We start from the raw sequence: 27,678 nt of genomic DNA, 5'->3' as shown, positions 1-27,678 counted from the left end.
TTCTTACAAACCAGTCTTGAATGTTCTTAGGGAAGAAGCCCAGAAACAATCCTTCTTGAGTAGAGAGTGGGAGGGTTGGGGCAGTGATATCAGGATTGAAGCAAGCACCATCTCTCTCCTCGATGGCAGTGGGTCTTCAGCTGGTTTCCCCAAATGCCAAAGGTTTGAACACACCAGTCAAACGCTGTGCAATACTAGAATGGCTCCATGATAAAGATCTCAGGGTTGCATTATTGCAGAAGGCACACTTGTTAAAAAAATAAAAGGGGTAAGTAAGCATTTTGTTGATAAAGAACCTACCATTTAAGCTAGAGGCTGACAGGAGACCAGCTGGGTTGGATTCTAGGGAACACAGGTAAACTGAAGAATCTGTCACCATCACATCCATCTATGGGCCGAAAGAAGATAGGAAACTATTTTTTTACCAACTTGCTCCACAAAATAGAAAGCTTGGCTCATGGTCACTTAGTGTTGGTTGGAACGTTCAATGCCACCATTAGACAAACTGGTAGGAACTCCTGCCTCTAACTCTGACTCTTTCGGTGTAAAAAGACTACAGGTGGTTGTGTTAAATAATAATATAATGAACATGCTTTAGGGACCTCCTACCTGCAGAATCACTGGAACAGAACCGAGATCCATAATGTTCAGAAACTGTAGGTACCAAGTGTATACTGGAGATCTACGTACAGTAAGATGTTTACCTGAATGTGTAAACCAGATTGCAGTAAGTCATAAACATTATGCTGTATTTTGTGATGTAGAATTTTAAAAAAAGGGACTCTTGTGTTTAACGTTCTGTTTCCCCATTGCTTTATGTTTGCTTTTGGAAAGGAGTGTAATGCAGGGGGCCCTCCACACTGAAAGCCCTACACCCCCATTCACCCTGAGACTTATGAATGATATTGCAGTGTACTGCACTGTGAGCAATGGGAGACTTTGGCCGCCATCGTCATATCTTAAAGCATATAAGATATAATGGCATGCGTTGTAATATTTTGCGGAGTAACAGTACCTGCGTTATGATGGTATGAGGAGTAAAGGTATGCGGAGTAAAAAATGCGGAGTGGAGGTGTTTTACCATCTTATAGGGGTCCTCATTATTTTGCATTATGCCACTACTGTTAGATACAAACCTGTATTTACTGTGGTTCTGCTATTTAAATGCCTTGTGTGTACTCTCTGCATTCCATGATTATCATTGTTTCCATGATGTATACAATTGCCATCCCCGGCTCCGAGATGCTCTTTAAATTCATAATGCGTTAGCTATTTTAGTGCAGGGGCAGCTCCTCCACTATGGCGAGGAGCATCACCCCACTGCTGCTGCTAGAGGCAACAGTGAAAACTAAAATGATAAGATTATTTTTTTATTATCATTTTATTTTTCACTGTTGCCTCTGCTGGATAGTGAGTCACAGGGCAGGTCCAGGCCATTCTGGGATTCAGGGAGGAAGAGTGATGGGCACTGCTAAGTGTGCATGTCGGTTGGGTTGGCCGTTTTAAGAAGGCCAATCCGACATGCGCACTTAGCATTTCTCCAACCCGAGCAGTGTTGCACAGCTGTGTGGAGAACACACAGGCTCCCAGGCCCTGTCTGAGTGGCAATCCAGGCTGTTCAGACCAATCCTAGCGCTTCTCTCATGCTGGGCAATAGCATTCCCTGCATGAGAGCAGCATCTGGATTGGCATCTGGGAGCCTTCGTAGTGTGCACCAGTCAAGGATCGGGAGGAGCAAGACGGTGGACCCAGCGTTGGTTAAGTGGTAATCTATTTTTTTACAGTTTTTCTTTGTATTTTTGTATCCCCCCCCCCCCCCCCCCCCCCCCCAACGCTGCCTCGCTACCATGTCGCATTGGGAGAAGCCACCACAGTTTTGGAGTATACTAGGATGATCACCTTCCTGTCCATGCTTCCTAATATATTGTTTATTGTTATTTATTATTGAACAGATGTTCGAGATGGACATTTCCAAGCAGCTGCAGGCCTATGAAGTGGAGTACTATGTGCTGCAGGACGAACTGATAGACTCCTCTCCGCTGAGTGACAATCAGAGGATCGATAAATTAGAAAAGGCAAACAGTAGCTTGCGCAAACAGAACCTTGACCTGCTGGAGCAGCTGCAGGTATGAAGTTCCTGCCTGCCTCTGGACAGATAATCATTAACCGTCTGTCAGTTTATAGTGTGCACAGAGTCGTGTCCAAGCTGGACTGTGTGTATATTATGGTCTGCTGCATTTGCTCTTAATCATTTATTATTTTGCCCCTGCGGAGACAGCTTTAGAGCGAAAAAGGACTTTACCTGTGGCACAGAGTGTTTTTCTAAACTCTATCTTAATATTTTTGTGTTCTGGATTAGAAATAGTGTGTCAAGTGTCATGCTTTTTACATCCAAGAGTGCAATGTAGCAGTTACCTTGTACTAGCTGTGCAGAGTATGGATGTTGCATTAGTTAAATTGAATTGTAGCAGCTTTGACACAAACGGATAATAACTAGGTATGGCATGCATTAAGTATGTGGTATTTGCATAGCGGAAATCTAGCCACCAGGCAGCAGAGTGCTATACAGGGTCAAAGGCAAATATAAAGTCATCAAATGATTGAAGAGGTAGCTGGAGTCTCTGACAGAGGCTACCTGCATTATGATGTGCTGTTCTTTAACCACTTCGGCGCTCATGACGAGCTCAGCTCATCATGAGTGACGACGCTCGTACGCTCATGACGAGCTGAGCTCGTCATGTAACGCGGCTTTTAAAAAAACGCAGCTCACAGCGGGAAAACCGCTAGCGCGCATGCGGTTAAAGAGGTGTGTCTAGTTCTTTCCTGGAGCGGATGGGGCGCAGCAGGCAGAGCTGCCGAATCGGGAGCTGGGGATCCAGGTTCGAGTCTCGGCCTCGGCACAACATCTTGTGATTCTGGGCAAATCACCTAATCTCCCCGTGCCCATGGACAGCGCCTGGATACCCTCTCGGGTGTTAAGCTGCACTATATAAATCTATGAACTTTAACTTAACTTTCCTAAACTGGAGCCCGGTTGGGGCAATCCCGAATGGATACATAGATGTTATTCCAGATCCTGAGTGCATATATGGAATAACCCTGACGCCTTGTTTTTTTCTGTTTTGCATTTATTAGTCTCTAGTCTGATGATGTCCTCGTGGTGGATGTGCTGGGAGTCCTTGCGGATGATGAGCTTGTCAGCTACGTAGGAGGGGATGCGTATCATGATGGTTTTGTAAATGATGCAGATAATCTTTGAAGACAGTGTGGGTTGTCAAGGGAAGCCAGTTGAGTTCCATCAGGATGTGGGTTTTGTGGTCATATTTTTTCAGACCATGGATGAGATGTGCTGCGCCGTATAGGATGCCCTTCGAGGGGCTATTATGCAGTCCGGAAGGTTAGGGAACAGGGCTTTGTCACCATCCAGGTGCGAGAGTATAAGGGCTTGAATAGCAGTTCTGAAGTTGCCTCCTGTGAGGAACGGTTTCTCTTTCTTAAGTATTTACTTATTTATTTATAAAGTTTTAAATAGCGCGAACAAGATCCCGAAGGATATCCGAGCGCTTTACAATAGGATGGATGGTAGGTAATACATGCAATATTGACATCGAGTAAGAATAACAAACAAGCATAATTGCAAAATTACAGGATAAGGGGTAGGAGGAGAGTAATACAATAACAGGTACATAGCGGCTGAAAGAAAGGCACATGATGAGGTAAAGAAGAGTAGTTTATTTTCAACTTATCTTAGCAGCAACAGTAGAGAGAGGTGGCACCAGGCTGTATGTTCTTTTGACGATAGGCTCCTTAGGCTTGAGGTTTGTGTCCAGTGACTAGGTATTGGGTGAAAGTTGGGGTTCAAAGCCATCAAAGTTCATGTCATTAAACCAAGTCTGAGCAAGTTGTTTCTTGTTGTTCTAAACAAATAGCAGGAATTTTATCTTGGTGGAGGGTAGTTTCAGGTAGGTCCTTTACATCCAGGTTTCAGTGAGGTGAAGATAGCATCTGAAGTGTTGGATTTCTGTAGCGGAGGAATCTTTCAACTAGCGATATATAACTTATAAGTGAGTAGAGCCCCAAGGGGCTCTATGTAGAAGTTGATGATGATGAGAAACCAGATTGATACTTTGAGGATAAAATATCCAAAGCTGCTATCAGGCACATGACATTTTCAAAATTGTCTGGAATTTTCTTCACTCTGCGATCTATGTGCAGACTGTTTCATTTACCTTAGATTTGTGCAGTAAGTTAGCTGACTTTTTTTGTAGCCAAAAGTCTTGCATTGTTTCTAATTTGTAGTTTAGCACTGTTATACCGAGTATAGAGAGGAGGGTGTAGAATATCAGTAAGCCCAGGGTCAGTGGCTTGCTCGAGTTCTCCCAGATCACTTTGGAAAAGTCAGAACTTGCCGTTCTCATGTGTAAGTCGGATTCCTCCAAAGACCTGAATCATCCTTCAATTTCTGACAGCTATCTCGAAAGTTATCAACCCAAATTTCAATCAACTATTTAACACATACCTTTAATCATCAAATGTGCCTTCCTGCTGGAAACTGGCCAGTTATTCCACTGTTTAAAAATATTTTTAAAAAACTTCAGTGGGTGGCACTCCGTTTAGAGCAATTTCCCTGTTCCTCGCCTCCCATTAAATCCTGGAAAACTGATCAGTCTTCAACTATCAGCAATAGATACTGGAATCAACATAGTACTGAGACTGCACTCGCATCAGAGAAAACAGGCTGCCCTAATTTTATTAGATTTATTAGCAACTTTTGACAGTGTGTTGCATACTTTCCTCCTTCATCACGTAGAGAGCATTGGAGTTAGGGGGTTGGCACTGGCGTGGAGGGCTAGGCTGTCTGGATGGCCCCACAATCCTCCAATTATGAAGCCCTTACGTTTGAAGTTCTGTAGGCTCGGCTTGTAGCCCTACCTTATTTAATATTTGCATTCTCCCATTGGCTTTTTTGGTGTTAGGATAGTCCCCTATGCTCACAACAAGCAGTTGTATTTATATGCGGATAAAGATACAACAGAGGCACAGGAAGTTGCTTTTAAGAGCGATCTGGGGCAGTTTTTGAGTGGATATGGGCCAGTAACCTTCAATGAAATCCGGATAAGATCGAAATATTGCCGTTTGGCATGCAATTGACTTTGGCACCACAGATTACGGCAGTAGTAGGCTTGTGTTTTGTTTTATTGTGGTCTTTAAAAAAGTTTCTGTTCTTGCTTCTGTTTTAGTCACAGAAAACAGTGATCACATCTCGACTGGACTATGCCAGAGTCTTGTATACGGGTCTGCCTGCTTGCTTGGTTAAGAGGCTTGCTGCCCCCTTTCTGAACTACAGAGCCCAGGCTAGCCTTCTTCTTTCTATCATTATGTAAAAATTGTTATACGAAGAGACATTTGGAAGTATAAACCATTAAACATTTAGCTTGTTGTGGGCTGATGCCCATAGATCCAGTCTCAAATGTAACATCTAGCTAATTCCCATTTGGGGTGCAGTTTCCGAATGATGGAGTACATCTATGCCTCTGCAATCATAGAGTTGCATTTTTCAATTAGTAATCAGATTGGTTTAAACTTTGATTGTGGTGATAATTACAAACATTTGAAGAGTTGGAGGCCCTTGTAATCCGGTTCTGTGGCAGAGATATTTAGTCCTCTGGATCTTCTGGTGACTCAAGTTTTTAAGTTCTTCATATTTAAAAATATGAAGATGTCAGTGCACTTGGCAGTGGACTGCAGGATCAGTTGGGAAATCTTCAGCTGTAGTTTCCACAAATAGTAGTAGTAGTTTAAATCAAAGAGTAGTTCGCATTTTAAGCACTTTTACCTTGCCCCAGAGTGAAAATGAAACTGAGAACTTTGGGTGAACTGCCAGTAGTCTTTACAATCATGGATTGCACATTTTCTATCATCATGTCTTCAACCCTTGTTAACTAATATACCTAGGTATTTAGGATTGTTGGGCACCCAAGTAAACTCTTAGTTTGCTGTCCATGCTCTTACAGGTTAACTGCATGGTTTTATTCCTCACACAGTCCCCCCCAGGAACTCAGTGTTTAAAGAATATTGCAACCATGACCATCAGTTTGTACACATAGAGGGTCTATACTATGGTAACATAAGTTGTATTTCTCTGGCATACAAGATTACCTTCTGTTACTCAGCATGAATGGCTCTACCTCTGATCAGTGGAGTTTCCCATTGTCTGCTCCCAGAGAATCTAAAGCGAGGAAAAAAAGCATGGGTGGCAAGAGCCTTGCCTGGTTCCTATGCTGACCATGAGCGGTAAATCCACCACAGTTAACGTGGGCCAGAATGCAGCTACTTAGTCTTTTAGGAGCTCAATTGCAGTATCACTAGTATCCCAGGGATCTGTATGACTTCCATGAATTCCATTGAAGTTAGTGCTGCCGAAACAGAGATGGTATTGAGGGTTGTAATGTTGGAGGGGACATAAACTAATCTTTTCCCGGGCTACAGAAAATTAACACAGACGCATTGATAATAACTATAGGACGTACTGAGGCAACGGCTGGCCCAAATAATTCATGTGGCCCTTCAGTACCCTTCTTTCTACACTTCATGTCACACATTGTAGGGACTGCCAATTCCTTCACACATCTGGAAGTAGTGCTGGTGTTTCCAGACAAACTTCGGGCTGAGCTGGATTCTAATGCTAGAGATCCTCAAGTGCAAGGTGGATATCATTCTTTTGGATTTCACTCCATCTTTAGTAATGTTGTTCCATAGTGGGCTAGGGGTAGCAGATGATGGTGATATGCTCACTGTGTTGCTCGAAAAGTTGCCCAATCTCTTTATTTATGGTGATTTGTTGCCTTCCATCCTACTCCACTACCCTTATTAATCATAGCAGTGGAGTAGGCTGAGATGAATTATTGCAGACTAAAAAATAAACTGATAATTATTTTGAAATTTCCAGGGGATAAGTTTATAGCCTTTTTTTTAGCAACAGCAAGCATTGCTGACATAGCTGTCCATTGTCTTAGTTAGTTGTATGCCCAGCAGTTGCCCCACTTTCTTTTCATGCTCATAATCTCTCTGTTCTTGTCTCAGCATGGGAATATTCTACTAGGAAGGTTAAAAAAGCATTAAGCCTAAATTCTACCTCATGTATATGGAGTTTGTTTTTAGATTGGTTTTTAGAAATGTTGTTTGGTTAAGTACAAAACATTTTTCCTGGAGTCTTGTATGATTTTTGTCTCTTATATTGGCTTTTCCATCACTCTTTTATGGACATTTGGATCATTCTCTTTTTTTCTGGTTGTGTTAAGCTGCCACCTCTTCTTTGGCAGTGAGACCTAGCCCTTGTTGAGACTCCTCAGAGTCATAGCATTGTATAATATTCCTAATCAAGCATGAAACAGTGTAAGGTGTCCAAAAACAGAGTTCCTGGGTGTTAAAAGAAGTGCCATGGACATGGATGGCACATGCATATTACCTGTCATTTGATATGCCCATACCTAAGGTTCTCTCAGTGTAATCGTTCGCAAACAAACTCTGACCTAATTTCATGGGAGAAGTTGCCAAACCAGCTGTCTTCATAGTTGGAAATCTCAGTTCTTGTTTGACTCAGATCTGTTGGTTTATGGTGGCAATTATTTTTATCTCCTTCGACATCGCCACCTTCCCGGAGAGCTGGAAGCACGCCGAACTCAGCGCTCTACTCAAGAAACCATCAGCAGACCCAACCGACCTCAAGAACTACCGCCCCATCTGGCTGCTCCCGTTTCCGGCAAAAGTCATCGAGAAGACCGTCAACAAGCAACTGGCCGCCTTCCTAGAGACGAACGGCTCCCTCGACCTCTCGCAGTCTGGCTTCCGGGCCAACCACAGCACCGAAACCGCCCTGATCGCAGCTACCGATGACATCCGAGCCCTGCTTGACAACAGAGAAACAGCGGCCCTCATCCTCCTGGACCTCTCCGCGGCCTTCGACACTGTCTGCCACCGTACCCTAGTACAGCGCCTCAGCAACGTCGGAATCCAGGAGAAGGCACTGGAGTGGATCACCTCCTTCCTCGCCGGAAGGACACAGAGAGTCCGCCTCCCCCCGTTCAGATCGGAGGCCACCGAAGTCATCTGCGGCGTTCCTCAAGGTTCCTCGCTCAGCCCAACACTCTTCAACGTTTACATGAGCCCCCTCGCAGCCATCGCACGCCAGCACAACCTGAACATCATCTCCTACGCTGACGACACCCAGCTGATCCTCTCCCTCACTAACGACCCCGCCACCGCCAGAGCCAACCTGCACGAAGGGATGACAGACGTAGCCACATGGATGTCGAACAGCCGCCTAAACTGAACTCGGACAAGACGGAAGTCCTCATCCTGGGATCCTCACCCTCCGCCTGGGACGACTCCTGGTGGCCCCCCGCCCTGGGCAGCGCACCCAAACCAACAGACCATGCACGCAACCTGGGCTTCATCCTGGACTCCTCCCTCTCCATGACCAGACAAGTAAACGCCGTCTCCTCGTCGTGCTTCAACATCCTGCGCATGCTACGTAAGATATTCCGATGGATCCCCACCGAGACCAGGAAGACGGTCACCCAGGCCCTCGTCACCAGTCGTCTGGACTATGGCAACTCCCTCTACGCCGGAACCACCGCCAAACTCCAGAAGAGACTCCAGCGGATCCAGAACACCTCAGCACGACTCATCCTGGACATCCCCCACCGCAGCCACATCTACCGACACCTGAGAGACCTGCACTGGCTCCCGGTCAACAAGAGAATCACCTTCCGGCTCCTCACCCACGCACACAAAGCCCTACACAACCAAGGACCAGGATACCTCAACAGCCGCCTCAACTTCTACGCTCCCAAACGCCAGCTTCGATCGACCAGCCACGCCCTCGCCGCCGACCCCCGCATCCGAAGAGCCACCACAGGAGGAAGGTCCTTCTCCTACCTGGCCGCCAAGACTTGGAACTCCCTTCCTACCCACCTCCGCCTCACCCAGGACCACCTCGCCTTCAGGAAGAAGCTCAAGACCTGGCTGTTCGAGCAGTAGCGGACCCCCTCCCCCCAGCGCCTTGAGACCCTCCGGGTGAGTAGTGCGCTATATAAATGCATTGATTGATTGATTGATTGATATCTGTTCTTACACTGATTTTTGTGCTAATATTTTCCAAAAACACGCAGACTCGAGCATGTTCTAAATGCTGCAGCGTTATCCGTTTCGGTCTATACAAATTTCATTCCATCTCAGGTGTGTTCAGAATTCTACGTTTGTTACCTATAGAAAAGATCCATTTTAAAACGTTGTGGATTACGCACAAGATATTTTTCTCTGATCATCCTAAATGTCCGCCTCTAAATTTCCGCATATGTATTCCTGATTTTAAGCTTCTCTCAGGGTCATTCCAATTCAGTGTAGTTTCTAAATTAAAGTGCTCCAGTTGAGGCAAAAGGTCTTTTGGGGTGTTAAGAGATAAACTGTGGATCAAGCTTTCACTTACCATCAAAAAAATCCTACACTCAGACAATTCTTGCGGCTCAAAACCTGGCTCGTTGATCAAATCTTCTAGTCACTCAATAATGATGCTGCATTTCTGTGCATGGTAACTTCTAGGTACCTAAAGCTGGACTGTGTATTATGCTCTTTCTTAATACTCTTATGGAGAGAAAGATGGGTGTTAGAGCTCATTCAACCCCTGCTTTAACATGTGTGCTGCTAGGCAGTCTCTCAAATTTGGCAAGACTATCAGACCCTTTTGTTTTTACCAATGCATATCGACAGTCCGGATCCATCCATGGTTTTAAAATGTTTACAGCAAATGATTTTTTCAAAAATTAATGCAGCACTGAAGTTGTTTTACCCATTCATTTTGTGGTATTCAGAGTTGTTTACAGAGATCTCATTGTTGTGGATCTTTTTTCTTACCTTGATTTCTGAAGGAGGGTGTGTCCTTTGTTCTGACAGATAGAATAAGTGCTCTAACGCATTCAAGTGATTTTACAATAGTTTACTGTAAATAAGCATTGTGTGTAATTGTAATCCAAGAGTGTGGTCGCAATTTTAAACTGCATTGTGTTATCTTGAGCCAATCACTTTATCTCACTGTGCCTCAGTTACCTTGTTTGCTAAAGTGATGAGAAATTCGAAGTGAGCATTTCCATTTTATAGGTAGATTTTCTGCAATGTCTTGTCGACGTCACACATTTTATTGAATAATGCTTTAGAGAAAACATATTCTAATATACCTTAAAAAATGCGTGGTAGATTAGCAACACTGTTTACAAACCTCGTTAATATTTTTCCAAGTTACCTATATTTTTGGACATTTTGTATTTCGAAAACAACCAACCCCTTATCTCGTATACAAAGTTGGAGATGTGTGAAACTAGTATGTTTACACGGTGACTACTTACGGTTTTCAGAGACCCGATGGGCTCCTCAGGATTTCTGCTATGAGATTAGGTAGATGGTTATAATCGAGGGCTACGTTTTCACAGGGGAAACCACATAGCTTTTTGAAGAAACTGAGTCAATGCTTGAAGATGGTTTGTTGGTGAAACAGCAGCAAGCCTCTTAATGGTGTTTTGCTAATTAAAGATGTTGCAGACCTTCTTTTAAATAATTACTGCAAAGATGACAAAAAATAGAACCGTGATGCATGTTTTAATCTCCATATTGGCTGTTGTGTCCAAGAATCTTCAAACACCGAGTAAGTAACCACCAGCACAAGTGAGATACTCTGTTCAGTTCCCGGTTACACACCAGGCGTCTTTATTTTTCAAATGGTCCCACCCCCAATTGTCACGAGAGTGACCACCTGTATACAGCTCATGGGGGAGGTCCACTAACACCCCTCCGGGCTACGGCAATAATGGTCCACCCCACCAGTGAACACATCACATTGGCTTCAGTTACTTTTTCAGCATGATTGAGGTCCAGACAATTACTCCTGCACCTCCAGAATCGTGACATGCATTCCATCAAGGGGCATTCTGGGAACATTGGCAGTCGTAACATAGTGTTATAGAGTGGCATTAGTTGGTTTATCTCAAAGACTCTTGCATCATTCATGCTGAATCAATTGCAGATAGATGTAAGGAGGGTGTGCTTTCAGATTGTTACAGTAATAGAGGAATTCATTTTTTTGGAGGAATGCCAATTTGTTGCCTGGACCATGATACTGGGGTCTCTGCTATTTTCACTGGCGGTGGTATACAACACACCTGCTTTTGAAAAATCCATTATACATCAGCCATTTGCTTTAATATCATGATTGGCTATCTCTTGGTTAGCAGATGGAAATAAGGCATACATTTCAGATTGGTTCATCCACTCTTCCTTGATATGAGATTAAAGTGAATCATTTTATGGGACACTTCTTGTCTGTAGTATAATATAATTGCAGGGTAATGAAAATGAGCGGCAAGCAGAGTAGATGTATTCGTATTGTTGCGCGATTGATTGTTTCCAACTTTTCGTTTCTGACTTGTCAGCCTAGGAAACACATTTAATTTCTCTGAGAGGATGAAATGTAGTATGTTACATTGTCCATAAACAAAAGGGAATCCACAAAATGGGACAGGGTGGACCCTACAATGGAGGGGAGCACCCAGTGTGGTTTAAATACCCCTCACACACCAAAAGGCCCCTTGGTGTCATGCTTCATCATCGGGGTCTTCGCAAACCTCTACGGAATGCGGCGTGCTACGACTCACGGCTACGCAGGAGCACTTTAAGGTGAGCTATGTGTAAACGTGTGTGAGGGTAGGAAAATGTGAGTGAAGGTGAAGAGAAAGGTTTAAAAAATACCTGGCTCGTGGGCTAACACAAAAATATTTTATTTAAACCCCGGCTGGTATTGTTAAAAAGTGCAAGGGTGGCGGCCTTTACTAGTTAGGGTAAGGCAACCTCACAAGTGCGTCGTCAACATGTTTCGGAGTAAAGAACTCCTTCTTCAGGACAAGGATATGCACTAAGTATCCCCACCTTACTCACATGGATGTAGATTTAAAAGTGTGCTCTACAAAAATAAGTCTAGGTGTAATGTACCTATCAAATTGATACAAGTTCGTTGCGCCCAATTGGCGAGAAATAGGAACCTGTGAAGGAACAAAAAGGCAGAATAAACCATATTGTCACAATGGGTGTGGAATCACACTACAGGGTAAAAAAGAACCCAGTGTCGGTCCAGGAACCCTAGAAAAAATGTAAAAGAACGTATAAAAAACACACAGACACACACATGGACAGGGACACACATTATTAGTCTCTGAAAAGACATCAGGTATCACACTATGGAATATAAGGCATGCTGTAAGTAAAAGGGTGGCTTACTTATGATCACAAGTTTAATAACCTCATGAGCCCGATGCGTGATATTGGGGGTCAGCTGTCCTGCCTACTGTGGCGACCTAGAGAATGTTTAAGCATTTAGGTAGTTAGATTTGCTGATCTTAGACCCAGATCTAGGTAGGAAGAGACACCCTGTATCAACATTTGAACTCACGGTTACAGCAGCATAGCCTGCTCGACTTCCTCCCCTCAACGTGGCTCCGACGAAGTGTCGGTTCAATGGGAGGTTTAGCGTTTATATATTATCAAGGTAATTGAATAATTGCCCCAAAATTGAAAACGGGAGATGCCCAAACAAGGATTGAACCGACACTTCGTCGGAGCCACGTTGAGGGGAGGAAGTCGAGCAGGCTATGCTGTAACCGTGAGTTCAAATGTTGATACAGGGTGTCTCTTCCTACCTAGATCTGGGTCTAAGATCAGCAAATCTAACTACCTAAATGCTTAAACATTCTCTAGGTCGCCACAGTAGGCAGGACAGCTGACCCCCAATATCACGCATCGGGCTCATGAGGTTATTAAACTTGTGATCATAAGTAAGCCACACTTTTACTTACAGCATGCCTTATATTCCATAGTGTGATACCTGATGTCTTTTCAGAGACTAATAATGTGTGTCCCTGTCCATGTGTGTGTCTGTGTGTTTTTTATACGTTCTTTTACATTTTTTCTAGGGTTCCTGGACCGACACTGGGTTCTTTTTTACCCTGTAGTGTGATTCCACACCCATTGTGACAATATGGTTTATTCTGCCTTTTTGTTCCTTCACAGGTTCCTATTTCTCGCCAATTGGGCGCAACGAACTTGTATCAATTTGATAGGTACATTACACCTAGACTTATTTTTGTAGAGCACACTTTTAAATCTACATCCATGTGAGTAAGGTGGGGATACTTAGTGCATATCCTTGTCCTGAAGAAGGAGTTCTTTACTCCGAAACATGTTGACGACGCACTTGTGAGGTTGTCTTACCCTAACTAGTAAAGGCCGCCACCCTTGCACTTTTTAACAATACCAGCCGGGGTTTAAATAAAATATTTTTGTGTTAGCCCACGAGCCATGTATTTTTTAAACCTTTCTCTTCACCTTCACTCACATTTTCCTACCCTCACACACGTTTACACATAGCTCACCTTAAAGTGCTCCTGCGTAGCCGTGAGTCGTAGCACGCCGCATTCCGTAGAGGTTTGCGAACACCCCGATGATGAAGCATGACTCCAAGGGGCCTTTTGGTGTGTGAGGGGTATTTAAACCACACTGGGTGCTCCCCTCCATTGTAGGGTCCACCCTGTCCCATTTTGTGGATTCCCTTTTGTTTATGCATAACGTTAGGAGAGACAGGATCCACTTCTCCTCTCCCTCCCTCCCTTGTTATTTGTATGTTACATTGTCAACATCACATGCACAAAATTAATATTTTTGTACAGAAGGTGATAAAGGTGAAGCTTCTAGATTGCAATTTAACTAAATTTGCCCTCTGCATGAACACAATGTTTATAGTGCTGACCTTTCATTTAATAAATGCTCTTTCTGGGAATTGTATTTTCAGGTTCTTGAATTTTACCAGTTGATAGAACACTTTTGATGACAGTGATTCATAAAAGAAAAGCTCAGGACTTTATACGCTTGTTCCCCATACAAGCTCTAGAAAGTCGCATGCACTTAATTGTACTAATTTAGATATATAAACAGGTATATCAAAGAATCTCAGAATGGGCTTACATGTACACTGAAATGATACATTTTGTTGAACATTCCCAAGAGGGTAAATACTTAATGCTCATGGAGCTTAAAGTATTCAATCCATCCTTGACAGTCATAAAACGAAAAAGGACAAGAGTTGAATGAGTGTTGGCATGTCACTCTTTTCTTCACTTTTCTTGTAGTGTCCTCAGCAGTGTGGCTAAGGCATACGCCTGCATCTTCCCAGCATCAGTTCTGTCTACATCCACTCACCTGACATCATCCATTACTCTCTCAGTTCATCCATTCCTTTCTCAATTCATCCATTCCTTTGTCCATGTGTTCTTTATGTGTGCTCTCTGTGATTGTGTGTTCATCCCGTATGTTTTGTGTGTGTGCTTGTGTGTTTATGCCTCTGTGTATATGGGTGACTGTGTCTGTACATATATGACTGTTAATCTTTGTGAAAGAATACCCATCTCTATATACGCATTCCTATAAACTGTAAATCTAGGTGCAGCGTATAACAGTGCCAATGAGAAAGGGTTAGTGGTACAAATGGGATGGAAGAGCAATGCAGTTGTTGAAGGCTAGGACATTCTTCATTTGGCATCCCAGATGGCGGTGTTGTGACTACAGCTACTTGTGGATAAAGTGCTCTTTTGAGGAACCTACTGTTGGTTCCCTTCTGAAATGGGTTATAAAGAATTTGACGGATCCTTGCGCTGGTGGAGTTCTGGTCCTAGGTGCATCTAATCATCATTTGTCTCAAGTCTGTTTATGTTATTGCTGCACTCAGGTTCTTAATTTTGTCTGCCATGTAAGGTGATGCGTTTAAGTTCGCTGCCTCAAGGTAATGTAGCAGATCTTGAATGTGTTGTGGGAGTCAAAGGAACCCCTTCGAAATCTTGAACCATGAGGCCAAATGTTACGAGTTGTGTGATGAGTAGCGCAAACAACCACATATATACGCTACAAAACCAAGAGATTGGGGTCTGGAAGCAAGATGTTGCATTCATCCAGGTGGAATAAGACGAGTGCTTGAACAGGCATTCTGAATTCAGGTTTTAAGAATTGTGGAGGGAGAGTTAGTGTTGATCTGAAGGAGTCTACTTATGCTGTGTTTTAAACCCGAGCTTGCTGCCAATGAGCAATTGAGATACGAGGTGTCTGTGCCATTAATGTACTTGAGCTCAAGGAGTTCAAGGTTTGAATTTTTGTTGACTCCATAGATTTACCACTCTAATAAGTGGCTTGATGCGTTGGAAAACCCTTATTTGGATTACTTCACCATTTTTTGGCTACAGGTTTTATGTTTGTACATATTTGGGCAAATGTAATGCCTTTTAGCTTTTAGAGAATTAACTTCTGTTCTGATAGAAACAAATGTAGTGCACTCTATAGAGTCCATCAAGCTTGACTGTCAACGTATATCAGAAAATCCCAGGTTTTGGGTTGAAGGATGGTGAACAAAAGTCTGTGTAAAGTTTTATTCCACATTCACACTCCTAAATTACATATCGCTCTCATGTATAGATATTTCTCTGTTGGTTAGTTTGAGCATTATTTAACAATCAGTACATATTTAAATGTATTGCTTGGCAGATAATGCTTTCTGTTTTATTGGTTCATGACCTAAAATGTGTGCGTGTCTTTTGTATGTATGGAGCACAAACCTAACTCGGAAGTAATTGAGCCCTATACATTAGATGGGGATGGGGATGGGAGGGCTGGGAGACTATCTGAAAGGTCATTTAGATCAAGGGATTACACAAATTCATTTCATACGTTACAGTCCACATTTTTAGGCACAGGAAAGATTGAGTGATTTGCTCAGACTCACACAATGTTGTGCCAAGGGCTTAGTCTCAGATCCGAACCTGGGTCCCCAGGTTCCGAAGTCGGCGGCTCTGACCACTTGGCTTCATCTCCTCCCTACCTTTTATTCGTGGCACCTGTATATTAGACTCCTATCATTCCCTCATTTTTCATTTCCATCCAATGGTTGTCTAATCAGACAAGCACATCTTTAGCGAGTTGGATGCCTTCCTTACCCAGAGGGAATGATAGTTATTTCCATGCCAATATATGTTCCCTTTCTCGTGATGAACCTTGTAATATAATTTTCATTTTTTGAATTAGAAAGTGATGTGACTGTTTTGAAAGTCACTGCTTTACCTTTCAAAGGTGCCAGTAAAAAACATATTTGGAGAGCATACCTTAAGCACAGGAATTCTAGTCGGCCAAAGTGAATACTCCGTTATGGCATAATATTAAAAACTGAATAAACTATGTATCTGGTAGGCAGCTAATTGAAATCTATATGAAACGCCTATTTCCACACCATTTGGAAGAGACCTGATGTGGCAGTTAAAGCTGGATTGCTCTTATTGGAGCAGGACCAAGGCTCATTTGAATTTGGCTGGTCTCTATTTGAAGTGGCAAAGTGAGCAAAAAGTAAAGGTCTGACATGTGGCCCTGAGCGTTCAGAAGTGGCTGCAATTAATTCTAGCATTCCTTCCTTCGGTTTGTTTTTTGTTGCAATAGACACGCTATGAGAAGGGGATTCCCTTGCTCACTGTGCCACAGGACTCAAGCTGTATCTAATTGACGAGCCCTAAATATCCCAAAACTTGTTTCCCATCTGGGCTTGGCTTCCCGTCTGGAAGGGACCTGGGGACACATGAATCAATAGTGGAAATAGCGATTACCTAATTGTGATTTTCTGCGAATTGCAAGTAGGTAATCGCTATTCCTTATGTATGAAACTCCATTAGTTTTGTTTAGCGATTCTGAATTAGTCGCAAAGTGACCTACCTCATGAATATTACTGAGGTAGGTTGCAATTTGCGATGCATTGTGAATTGCTGAAATCACGGGGATGGTGTCCTGCTGAGGTCAGCTGACCACCATGTCCGTGATTGCTTTTAAATAAAGGACCCATTTTTTAATGCAGCCCATTTTCCTTAAAACGCCTGATTCTGCAAAGTGGGCCATTTGCGACTGGTAAAATGCATGATACATGTGGCCCCTGGTATAGCAGTTCAGGCTTGACTGTTCCTATTAAAACAGGAGCAGCACTAATCTGCTTAAAGGTGGTCTCAGTCACAGTATTTGAAAATGATGTTCCGAAAGGTGGCCCAGAATAATCGAGCAACGGACGAGTCTAGTGTTTGAACCTGGGTTCTTTGACACACAAAGCAGGAATCAATCCTGTACTCCAGCATGTTTACCAGCATTAGTTCCATGCTACTTTTATAAGCAACAAAGATGGCTTTTTGGGTAGGTCGCTGGTGGAAAAGAGATCTGGAAAAGAAGGAAAACGTACGGCAAGCAACATAGAAGGATAGTGACCAAATATTCCATAGCAAACCTGTGCATTAATGACAGCAAGCCTGACAACAATGCAGCAGCTGCTCGTGAAAAATCAATAAGACCAGATTTTATTCTTTTGTACCTAGCTAACTACTTTCTTTTGTGTTTACACCTTGTCAGGTAACAGCTATCCAACTTCCATGTGAAACAGCAGCTGTGTTGTGTCAATTCCTTGTCCGTTACCTCACTGACCACAAATTGCGTTCCCAGAAAGGAAAATGATTTAAAGAACAAAAAAAGTACTGGGCACCAACAATAAAGTCAAAATTAGGGACCCAATAATTTGTGCTCGGTTTCAAAACTAAGCTTTGGCTTTACAGTGCAATTTGTTTCATCAGACAACCTCACAAAAAAAAACTTCAACACAGTTTTAGTTTTTAAGTCAAACCAGGAATCACACAAAGAAGGTACCTGAATTCAACAGCCGTTCTTGTACGAGTATTTACACTCACAAAATGTTCTAGGTCAAATCCACCATTTGGCCCAAGGGCTTCAAGTATGCCTGTGAGAAGTTAGCCCGGCATATGCTGTCCACTATTCTAGTGGGCACCTTGCATCAATCCAAACGACCCTTATTGATGGTAGGTTAAAGACAACCTTTATAGAAAGCTATCTAGTGGTAGCTGTGGAGAGCAGCCTTCAGGTTAAGTCTTGGACGATTATAAAGCAGCTTGTTTTACCAGTCTATAACCTCGTGAATGACCAAATGAAAGGAGAACCAGACCAGGTATATATATAAAATATATGTATTTATTCTAAACACATCCCACTAGTCTCTTTATGAGGCTAGAGGCAAAAGTACATACAGTAAACATAATAGCACACAGTAAATTAGCACAATATACGTTGAGCCCTAGGGGCGTACCAAAACATATATTAAGAAAGTAGTATAAGAACCACGACTTGACCAGACACAAGGCCCAAAGCCTGTAGAAGTGCAGGGACCACAAGGAACCACCCAAGGTAGTGACACAGGGGACCCACAGAGGACGCTTGTAGTGTCTAAACACAGCCGCGAATCACCATTAACTTCAGTAGGGAAAGTCGTGGTTGGAAATTTAAAGATAAAGGACACTTAGGAGAGGACTTTTAGCAAACTCCTTTAGACTTAAGGGGTTCTAGAGCCAACACCCACGGGAGCACCTGAGTACTCGAGTTACCTCACCCAGGGAAGCTGGGTGTATAGGTGTCTTTTAGTGTTGGGTTTCGTCGTCATTTTCAATGGCGATTTGCCTCAAAGTGCTGCTGCCGAAGAAGTGGAAAGTGTCCGGTGTGATCCAAGCCTGGATCGAAGATGAGACGAACCTGAAAGCAGAGGGGACAGAGTCTGGGTCACTAGCCAGTGACCAGGGGCACGATAGGCAAAGGCCCACTGATGTCGGGGGATTTGAGGTGAGAGGTGAAACTTGACTTTTCAGCCACAAGCACCAGGAGGTGTAGACGATGACCAGGAGCTGGATTCGAGCTGTCCCACAAAGGATGTCGAGTGCTGCGGTGTCGGTGCCCAGATTGGACCCAACAATCCTTGGCAAAAGCAACCCACGCAGAAATCAAAGAAATGCTTTAGTGCAGACCAGCAAGATCTGAGGTACTCACCACTCGGTGGGGAGTCAGGACACATCTGGAGCAACCAGGGAAGCCCAAGGAAAATCAGAGTTGCCTTCACAAGGACCCACCAGTCGATGGACCAGGGATCGGGAAGGAGCCTTGAGCGGAAATGCAAGAAGCGGACTCACGGAACACTCGTGGAGTGTAGGCCCACAATCTTCCGTGCAGATGGTGCTTGGGGCTTGGGCTACAAGTAACCCAAAGCACAACTTCAGGCGATGTCGAGAAGTCAATGCACTAGAAAATGTGCACGCGTCCAGGAGTTCCGGTTCCACGTCACTCACGAGGGCTGCAGGTCTCAGCTTTGCTGGGGACTCTGGTCGGCCTCTGAGAAGTCTGGAAATCCTCTTCCTGTGTTGCAAATACTTCGGAGTCCGGCAGGAGCTTCGGAGATGCAGACCGGCAAATGCTTTGTTGGTGCCTGCTTGAGCAGGGGAGTCACTCCTTGACCCCAAGGGAGATTCTTCCATCCTCTACTCTTTATTAGAGCGTTGAAGTTCCAGGATTCAGTTTCAGAGTTTCGTCCAGGTGTAATCTAAAATTGTGTTGCCAGGGGTTCCTTACTTATACTAAAGAAAAGGGTTGGACATACTCTGGGGACCCACCTATAGGAGGATCTGGAAAGAGGGGTGGCTACACCCATTTCCTTTGTCCAGTTTCGCACCAGAGCAGGGGCTGGTAGCCCCTGCAACCGATTTGAACTGGACTATGCACAGGGACACCAAATGTGCCCCCAGTGCTGACTTCAAAGCACTCTGAGTGCACCCACCCAGCCCCAATACACTAAAGCCTGTCTGGGAGGTGGTTACACCTCCCTGTGACAGGAAACCTATTGTCCAGGCCTCCCCTTCCGGAGTTTCGGTCAGCAGCAGGAGGCCAGACTCGTGTCTGTGGCTGCAGCATCAGTTTTGTGATGCCAGGGCTCTTTTAAACTATTACCTGGCAGACCGGTTGTCACGTTCTACTCTCTGCCCTGCCTGTTTGTTGTATGGTTGAATGGAGCCGGTCCGCGTTTTGCGGACGATCTTTTCACTGAAGGCAGAACACTTCCTGCTAGGGCCTTCATGCTTCCGGAAGTAGTCAGGAACTGCTGCCTGCACTACCGGGTGAGACCGCATTCAAACCCGTGGATCTCAGCCCGGCAGTGCTTCAAGTACTGCTGCAGAGAGGAGCCCGTGGAGTCCGCAACTTGCTTTCCCGACCTTCCCGGAATCCCTTAGCTGCTGTCACACTCGCGCAGGTGTGCCTGTTCGCAGAAGCGCTGGACCGCTTCCACCGCTGACAGTAGTGAAACCGCGAGACGCGCTGGAGCGCGGTCTCGCATCATGCCCCCTTTTGAAGCGCTGGAGCGCTTCTATCATTTACCTTTGTGAAACCGCGAGACCCGCTGGAGTGCAGTCTCGCATCCTACCCCCTTTGAAGTGCTGGTGCGCTTCTATTGCTGACATTTGTGAAACCGCAAGACGCGCTAGAGCGCGTTCTCGCATTTGCCCCCTTTGAAATGCTAGTGCGCTTCTATCACGGACATCAGTGTATCCGCGAGACACGCTGGAGTGCGGTTTCGCATCTCACCCTCTTTTTAAAGCGCAGGAGCGCTCTCTTGTTTTGTTGCCCCCTAAGACGCACAGGAGCGCAGTCTCACGTTGTTCCCCATTGGAAGCGCAGGAGCGCTCTCTTGTTTTGTTGCCCCCTGAGACGCACAGGAGCGCAGTCTCATGTTGTTGCCTCCTGAGTTGCGCAGGAGCGCTCTCTTGCTTTGTTGAACCCTCGGATGCGCAGGAGCGCGGTCTCGTATTGTTTCCTCCATTGATAGCGCAGGAGGGCTTCCCCTATGTGATATAGTTCAACACACGCAGGAAGAGTGGTTACCTTGCTGCATCCCTGAAGATATCCTCTACTACTTCCTTACCGCTTCCAGGTGATTATTACATGGACAATACCTTGGTGCCGGTATGTTTGTGGTATGTATGCTCCTGGAGTTGGTAGAGTAGATATTAATACCTGTGGTTATCTCCTTCAAGTTGGTGACCCCGAGAGAGAATCTCTACATCGATAGGAACGTCTCATTGGGTGTTAACGAACATATCCCCGCTCTTCATTTTAGGATTACTTCCCCCAAACCTATCCTTGCCCGGGTTTGTATTCTATCCCTTACTAGGGAAAGGTAGGGTATGGTGGAGGTCTTTCACGACGTCTCTGCAAGATCAGTCTGCAAGTATACCAGGTAAGACTTGTGGGACCCTGACACCAGTGTGTACATGTCTCTCCCTCTAGGAGGATGGAATTCTAAATCCCACCCCGCCACCAGGACTGGCGGGGGTGGGGGTAGGATTCCAAAGTGTTTGAACACAATATATTTCCATGCAGACATTCTTAAGTTAGCATTTACAGTGAGGTTATAATGCACTTAAGAGTATATGGTCTGGCTGCATCACAGAACAGCCTCAGAGAATAGGCTCTGAACGCTGCAGAGGGGCCCAGCTCATGCATGGGCACCCTCTCACACAAAACCAAGCAGTCTGCCTTCATGATTGACAAGGCCTGCCATAGTAGTGACTGATAGGTTTATATGTGCTGTGATTAAAGTTAGATGTAGGTAACCTATATCTTAGTAAAGGGTGCATGCACCACCTTATCCAGGCTGCAGTAGCAGTCCTGTGGTTTCATTTTGGAAGGCTTCCCAAGGGTGGCCTAATACATGCTGCAGCCCCTGGTAGGTCTCTGGGGTACCTATGCCTTGAGTACCTGGTGTACCATATACTAGGGACTCACAAGGGTACCCCAGTAACCAAACTAGAGTGTACCTAATGAGAGGAAAGCAGATCGACTGGGGTCTTGAATAGCAGGATCCCAGCCAAACTAAGTCAAAAACCATCAAAACACCAGAAAAAAAGTGGGTGCAACCATGTAGTCAGATTCCACCTTCCTACAATGCCCACAAAGTGCCCTGCTAGGGATGCTGATACCCAAAGGAGAGCTTGCACCAGCAAGCAAGGAGACTGCTGTAGTCTTCGACTGAACCAAAACGCTCTTTCATCTTCCTCAGAAGAGCCACTAAAGATGAGCTATGACCAAGGGTTTTACATCTCATACCTGCAATAGCCAGATGTCCACTCCACAGGGATGCTGGAAAATATAGTTTTTTATTTGCTGAGCAGTTAGCTAATCAGCGCCTTAGTATTGCGACATGGTCCAAAGGAACTAGCCACAGCAGGTTAACTGTGTATCCTGTTTAGACGCTGCTTGCAAAGTACAGGCTTCAGTTACAGCTGCTGAAGTCTGAATGAGCACATACTGGGCAACCAGGGCTGGATCATGGCGGCAGTGGCTGCACCTTCCACCATGACTTGCAGGTCTCATGTAGACCCCTGTGTGACTTGTTCAACCAACTAGAGTAACCTACCATTTCTGCAATGCAGAGTATCAAAGACATAAAGGGAAACTGCACATAGGGAGGAGTACCAGCCTCAAATGCCCTAGACTTGTGGTACATTGTTTTTGGCTCCCAGTTTATGAAGGAGTGAAGGAGAATATACCACAAGCAGTATTGTATGGCTGCAGAAACCTGCTTAGGTTTCTGCCAGCCCAGAGCCATGTTCAGCTTCTATCCTGATACCTACATAGTGATAGAACATTAATCATTTTTCTGAGGAACAGACACTGTAGAATATCTCTTATGTATGGTGGGATTAAGACCTATGTAGCTTGAATAACCATGGTGTTCCATTTCCGAGAAGATGTCTCAAACGTGGCATGTGAAAGCACCCCACCACACCCCAGCAAGATTTGAAACTTGAGGAGGAGTAGTGGTACATGACAGCTGGAAGAACATCCAGCTTCTATCAAGGTACTTTACTCCAACAACGACCCGGAAGGAATGCTTTAAGCACCAAGAGCCTCATCTGACGCCAGCGAAAGCTGGGTTGTAACCTGCAAAGTAAGGTCCTTTGCAGTAAAAAAACCTAAGGGTATGAACTGATGCAGACCTGCATACCACGAAGGAGGGCCACTGGTTAGAGGATTCGAGAGGCAGGAGGGTCGAAGCTGCACAAGAGCTCAGTACTTCCTTTTCATTCGAAATGGAAACACAAACCTCTGACATTGCAGGCTGTAGGGGGGGTTATGGGCTTTGCTTCACTCTATCTCCTTTGCAAAGCAAGGGGTACTCTGTCAGTAAGACATGGTGGACAGGCAAAGGGGGGTGGATTGGTGCGCGACCCAGGAGGAACCCCTCTTTGAGGCCCGAGGTTGCCCAGACATGTTTGAAAAGATCTGGGGTAAATGGCTCAACCTATTGTCTTGATTGTTGTGTGTATTCATATCTATCCTGTTAGACTTATACAGGGGCCTACTTTAGGGCCCGATGCTCAGGCCTATGTCATAGCCTTTACTGTTAATGGTGCTCGAGGTACTGTGCTTGATTTTGCTGTCAATGCGAATGTTTGTCTTCACCTAAATATCAATAAACTTGATTATCAAAAAAAAAAAGACATGGTGAACTGGTGTCCTCCTGCCTCATTAAAAGGAGTATTAGGAAAACACCTGGTACCAGTGCACAGTGCCCCAGCGGGACAGTATAGCACCACGACCAGTAGACTTTATCACAGTGAACATTCCCAAGGAGTGCCAGGCGATACATATATCTATAAACAAGCCTTCTAGGCCCATTTCCCTAAACAACAAATAAAAAAACCTGGCTTGGTTGCTAGATGTCCACTCAAGAGTGAAGTCATAGCTGAGCCTTTCAAACTAAGAAAATAATGGGGTACAAAAAAAGCTGTAGAAAGAAGGAAGGTGAACGTTGATAAATAGCACCATTCAACTCGCATTCTGATTAAGGGAAACTGACAAACTTCCGAATGAAAAGAAAGGTATTTACGTCTTCGTAATAAGGGAGAGGGACTAAACCTTTTTTGTTAAATCAAAAAGAATAGTGCCCTTGCCAGCTCCAGGATCATGTTATGTCAGACTCTCATATAACAAGAAATAACGTCTAACATGAATACTGTCTTAAATATCCTCCCATTGGGTTTAGGTTTTCAATTATTAACACCAAATGGGGAAATATTTTTGTATATTTAGGACATGGTACTCAGATGATATTCAGACAACTATATTCTCGTTCAACACCTGGGACACTGTAACCCTATATTATCAGGAATGAAAATATTATAATAACGGCTGCACTATCCTTTTTGTGTAGAGGAGAAATATATAACCAAGAAATCCTATTTAGCATTGTTATTACTATAATAGTAGTATAATGTTTTCTAGCTTTGTTTATCGATGAACCGACACAAAGTAACCTGGGGTGTGAAATGTTGACAAAGATGTTTACCACACCAGTTACATTGCACCAAAACTAGCTTTGCTGCACTAAAATCTTTTAAAGGATGTCATTGGTATTTGATGAATTATATTACCATTTTACTGGGTCTGATCCTTAGTATGGCTCTGATGGAATTGTAAGTGATCTTCAGTCACCAGTTATGCTAAAATGCTTTTCCCACTAGTATCCATATTTTCCTTATTTTATTGACTCGATTCTAATTCTAATTCTGGTAAACATCTGACCATACAACTCGCCTTGCCCAGCATGTTTCACTTAAAGATGTAAAGAAATGTTCTACCGCAGACATTTTTCTTTTACTTTTCATGATTGTTTTTGCACTGAACTGCCTTGCCATGTGTAATTGTTTTTATGATCAATTTTTTAAGCGGTGTACAGCATATCTGCATTTCCTCCATCATGAATTCCTGTCGAGAACATCAAAGTCCATTAGACATCGCCTGTCTGAAACTTGATTGTACAACACGTAAATGTTAAACTGGCCTACTGTATAATCCAGAATGATGAACAATCTACAAGTGCTTTTATTAGATGGCATTCTTATCAGTTCAACATTTGATTGGGCTCGTTTTGGAGTTGTATTCAATTCTTTCTGATGCTCTGGTATCATAAGTAGATGTCTTATCCGCACTAAAATTATTCTTTCGTTTTAGGTAGCTCATGGGAAGATTCAAAGTCTGGAATCCACAGTGGACAATTTCAGGAGCTCTGAAAGCAAATTGAAGCATTCAGTCCTTGCTTTGGAACTTGAGCGGTCAGCACTGCTGAGTAGAGTAGAAGAACTGCGTAGTCAGATCCAAACTCTTAGCCTTCAAGGAATAAATCAACGGAAGACAAGTAATTGACTGCTGATAACTTGGGAGTTATGAATCCTTACGAACTACATATGGGAGGACAGTTCTTTCAGTTACTTCTTCGAAATGTACTCTCCTCATTATTTTTACCCTGTCTTCAGAAATTGGCCAGTGGAGTGATCTCATAAGGATTCCCCTCCTTAAGACACTTGTTTGCAACAGGGATGACTTTTGGTGGTCTGCAAGAACTACATCATTTAACAATCGGGATTGTGCACACGCATTCAGTCCTAGAGCGTGTCCCATGCTGTCCTGCTGCCTTTTACATTTTATTTAAGATATTTTATTTGACCCTTATTAAGTGTTGACCACATTCTCATGTTTTTAAGTTCACGATTAGATATAATTGCAACAAATGGTGTGTTATTTTACTGACTTTACAAAATATTGACTTATATTTTTTAACATGTTTTTTTGTTTGTGTTTTTTATGACCAGAGACTAAGAAATCTCTCTTCTTAATGCAGCAGTGTGTGTTCTGAGCAGTAATGGTGGCTCCAGTTGCTGAGTCAATATATATTTTTAGCCTTTAGTATGTCTTTGCAATGCTGGAAGCATAGCAACTGTGATAAATGTGACACTTATAATATTTAATTAATCTGTTTTTCTTTCGAATTTTCATGAACTTCGAATGTGGCAAGTTTTTTCATGTTGAATATATTGATGCAAAAAATATAACAAAGATCTACTTTCTTGTTCCTGCACAGTACTTCATAGATGAATGAATTCCTGCAGAATAATTCATAGATTTGTTCACAACTTCTTTAATTTGGTAGCAATTTTTAAATGTAAAGAGGCATTTCAGTTATTTTACCTCTCTGAAATTATAACTAAGATAGTTTGGACAAAGTGTATTTCACAAAACCAACATAAACTAATTCACTTTTAAGAAAGTGTCAAGAACTTTTTCAGACAAATCTATTTGCACTACTTTAGTACTGTGGCCTCGGTTTTGATCACAAAGGTGTGTGTATCTGTCTAATGGGAATGCAATATCCTTATTAACTCTTCATTGTAAAAAAAACTATTTTATTTTTGCAAAATGGGTCTGTCGAACCTCAGATATACGTAAAGGCTCATGAAACAGTTTATGCCACATTTTTTTCTCTACAGATCTCATCACCATTCATAGACAACTTTAAGAAGACTTCAAATGGTGTATTATGTAGTATCTCTTATTCAAAAGCTCTGGTACGCTTATTGGATTAATTGTATGTGGCCTCTCCTTACATACTCTTTAATTTACATGTGAAGGTAGGCTTATTTATGATTTTTTTTTCTACACATATATAGGATTTATTTTACCTTTATACCCGACAACAAATTATATTCTCAGTGAAAAGGGCTTATATTTTATCACATGATGTATTCTTAAAGATTGATTTTGAGAGCCCTTGATCAACACTTTAAACTTTAGGGCCGTACAGGACAGTTTGAACCATCATCCTGTATCTCGCAAATGATTGACCTTGGAGAATGCATAACAGCACACTCATTTAAAGGTGCTTTGGTTTGCATTGAATCATGAATTAGGTAATCCTTGTTAAAAAGCAGGTGCCTTGAAAAGAAAGTACCTGCTCAATAGACTAGCTTTCCTTAGTTATCAAGTGTGTACAGATTTGTTTGATAACTCTACTCTTTTCATGGCAGAAAAAGCAATTGTAGAGTCTTGTCAGGGCCTACACCAGTATAATTCTGAAGGTACTCAGGAGCTGCTATTTTACAGAAATGCCTGAATAGTCACTCTTGACAAGGATCTCTGGGCTCTACTATGTGTACACGTCCTTTTCATGTGATTGTCAGGAATTAGTGACAGGCAAAGCGTTTTACATTTTACTTAGAGCTGTCCATTTCAATCGCGTTTGTCGTCCAGAAATATGCAAACTGGTTACACCCCCCAGTGAATTGGGTGTTGTTAACTTTTTACTAGACTTTTTATTAGACTTGAGTGTGAGCTATTTTTGACTCTGTGAGTGTGAGTATTATCATCTACAAGACACAGTTCTGAGGAGAAATGATGTGTTTACTTATCTTCCTGGTTGCTGTTCACATGCAATTATTACATTTACATTTGGTAAGAGAATGTTTTGGCCAGGAAAACCCCATCCTTAAAATGTCCTTAAAATTCTGACATGCTTCTTTGTAGTTAGTTTACTGTTCTGTGTTGCACACTTTTTTTTAAAGTAAAGACACCAAAATCATCTTGGTTTAAAGTTCATTTTTTTTGTGTAAATATCTTCCTGTGCATGGCAACAAACGTGCCTTTATTTGTAGTATGTTGAGGGAAATATGTCCTACTATGCAGAGAATTGTGTTGTGTGCCTCGGTATTTTGAATCCTCAGGAACAGTTAAAGAGGGATGAGAAAAAAGTGACAACATGAGCAAACGTTAATTCAACTAAAGAGATTGGTTATTATGCAGATGTTCCCCCACAAACAGAGGTTGTTAGACCAATCGCATTTTCAG

The 27,678-nt window shown here is 43.3% G+C and overlaps 1 protein-coding gene across 6 annotated transcripts in view; it reads left to right on the top strand.

Moving 5' to 3' along the window:
- TBC1D1 (TBC1 domain family member 1) overlaps positions 1–27,412 on the top strand; it is a 990,385-nt gene extending 962,973 nt beyond the window's left edge. For all 6 annotated transcript variants that reach the window (XM_078678347.1, XM_078678346.1, XM_078678350.1 and 3 more), the window contains 2 exons: positions 1,953–2,126; positions 25,012–27,412. In XM_078678347.1, coding sequence (XP_078534473.1) covers positions 1,953–2,126; positions 25,012–25,203 — 366 coding nt within the window. In that variant the 3' untranslated portion in view covers positions 25,204–27,412. The remainder of the gene's footprint in view (positions 1–1,952; positions 2,127–25,011) is intronic.
- The last annotated feature ends 266 nt before the right edge of the window (positions 27,413–27,678 follow it).

This window comes from Lissotriton helveticus, chromosome 2_2, assembly GCF_964261635.1.
Source record: "Lissotriton helveticus chromosome 2_2, aLisHel1.1, whole genome shotgun sequence".
Classification (NCBI taxonomy): Eukaryota; Metazoa; Chordata; class Amphibia; order Caudata; family Salamandridae; genus Lissotriton; species Lissotriton helveticus.
Note: the sequence above shows the minus strand (reverse complement) of the source record. Positions and strands in the feature narration are given on the sequence as shown.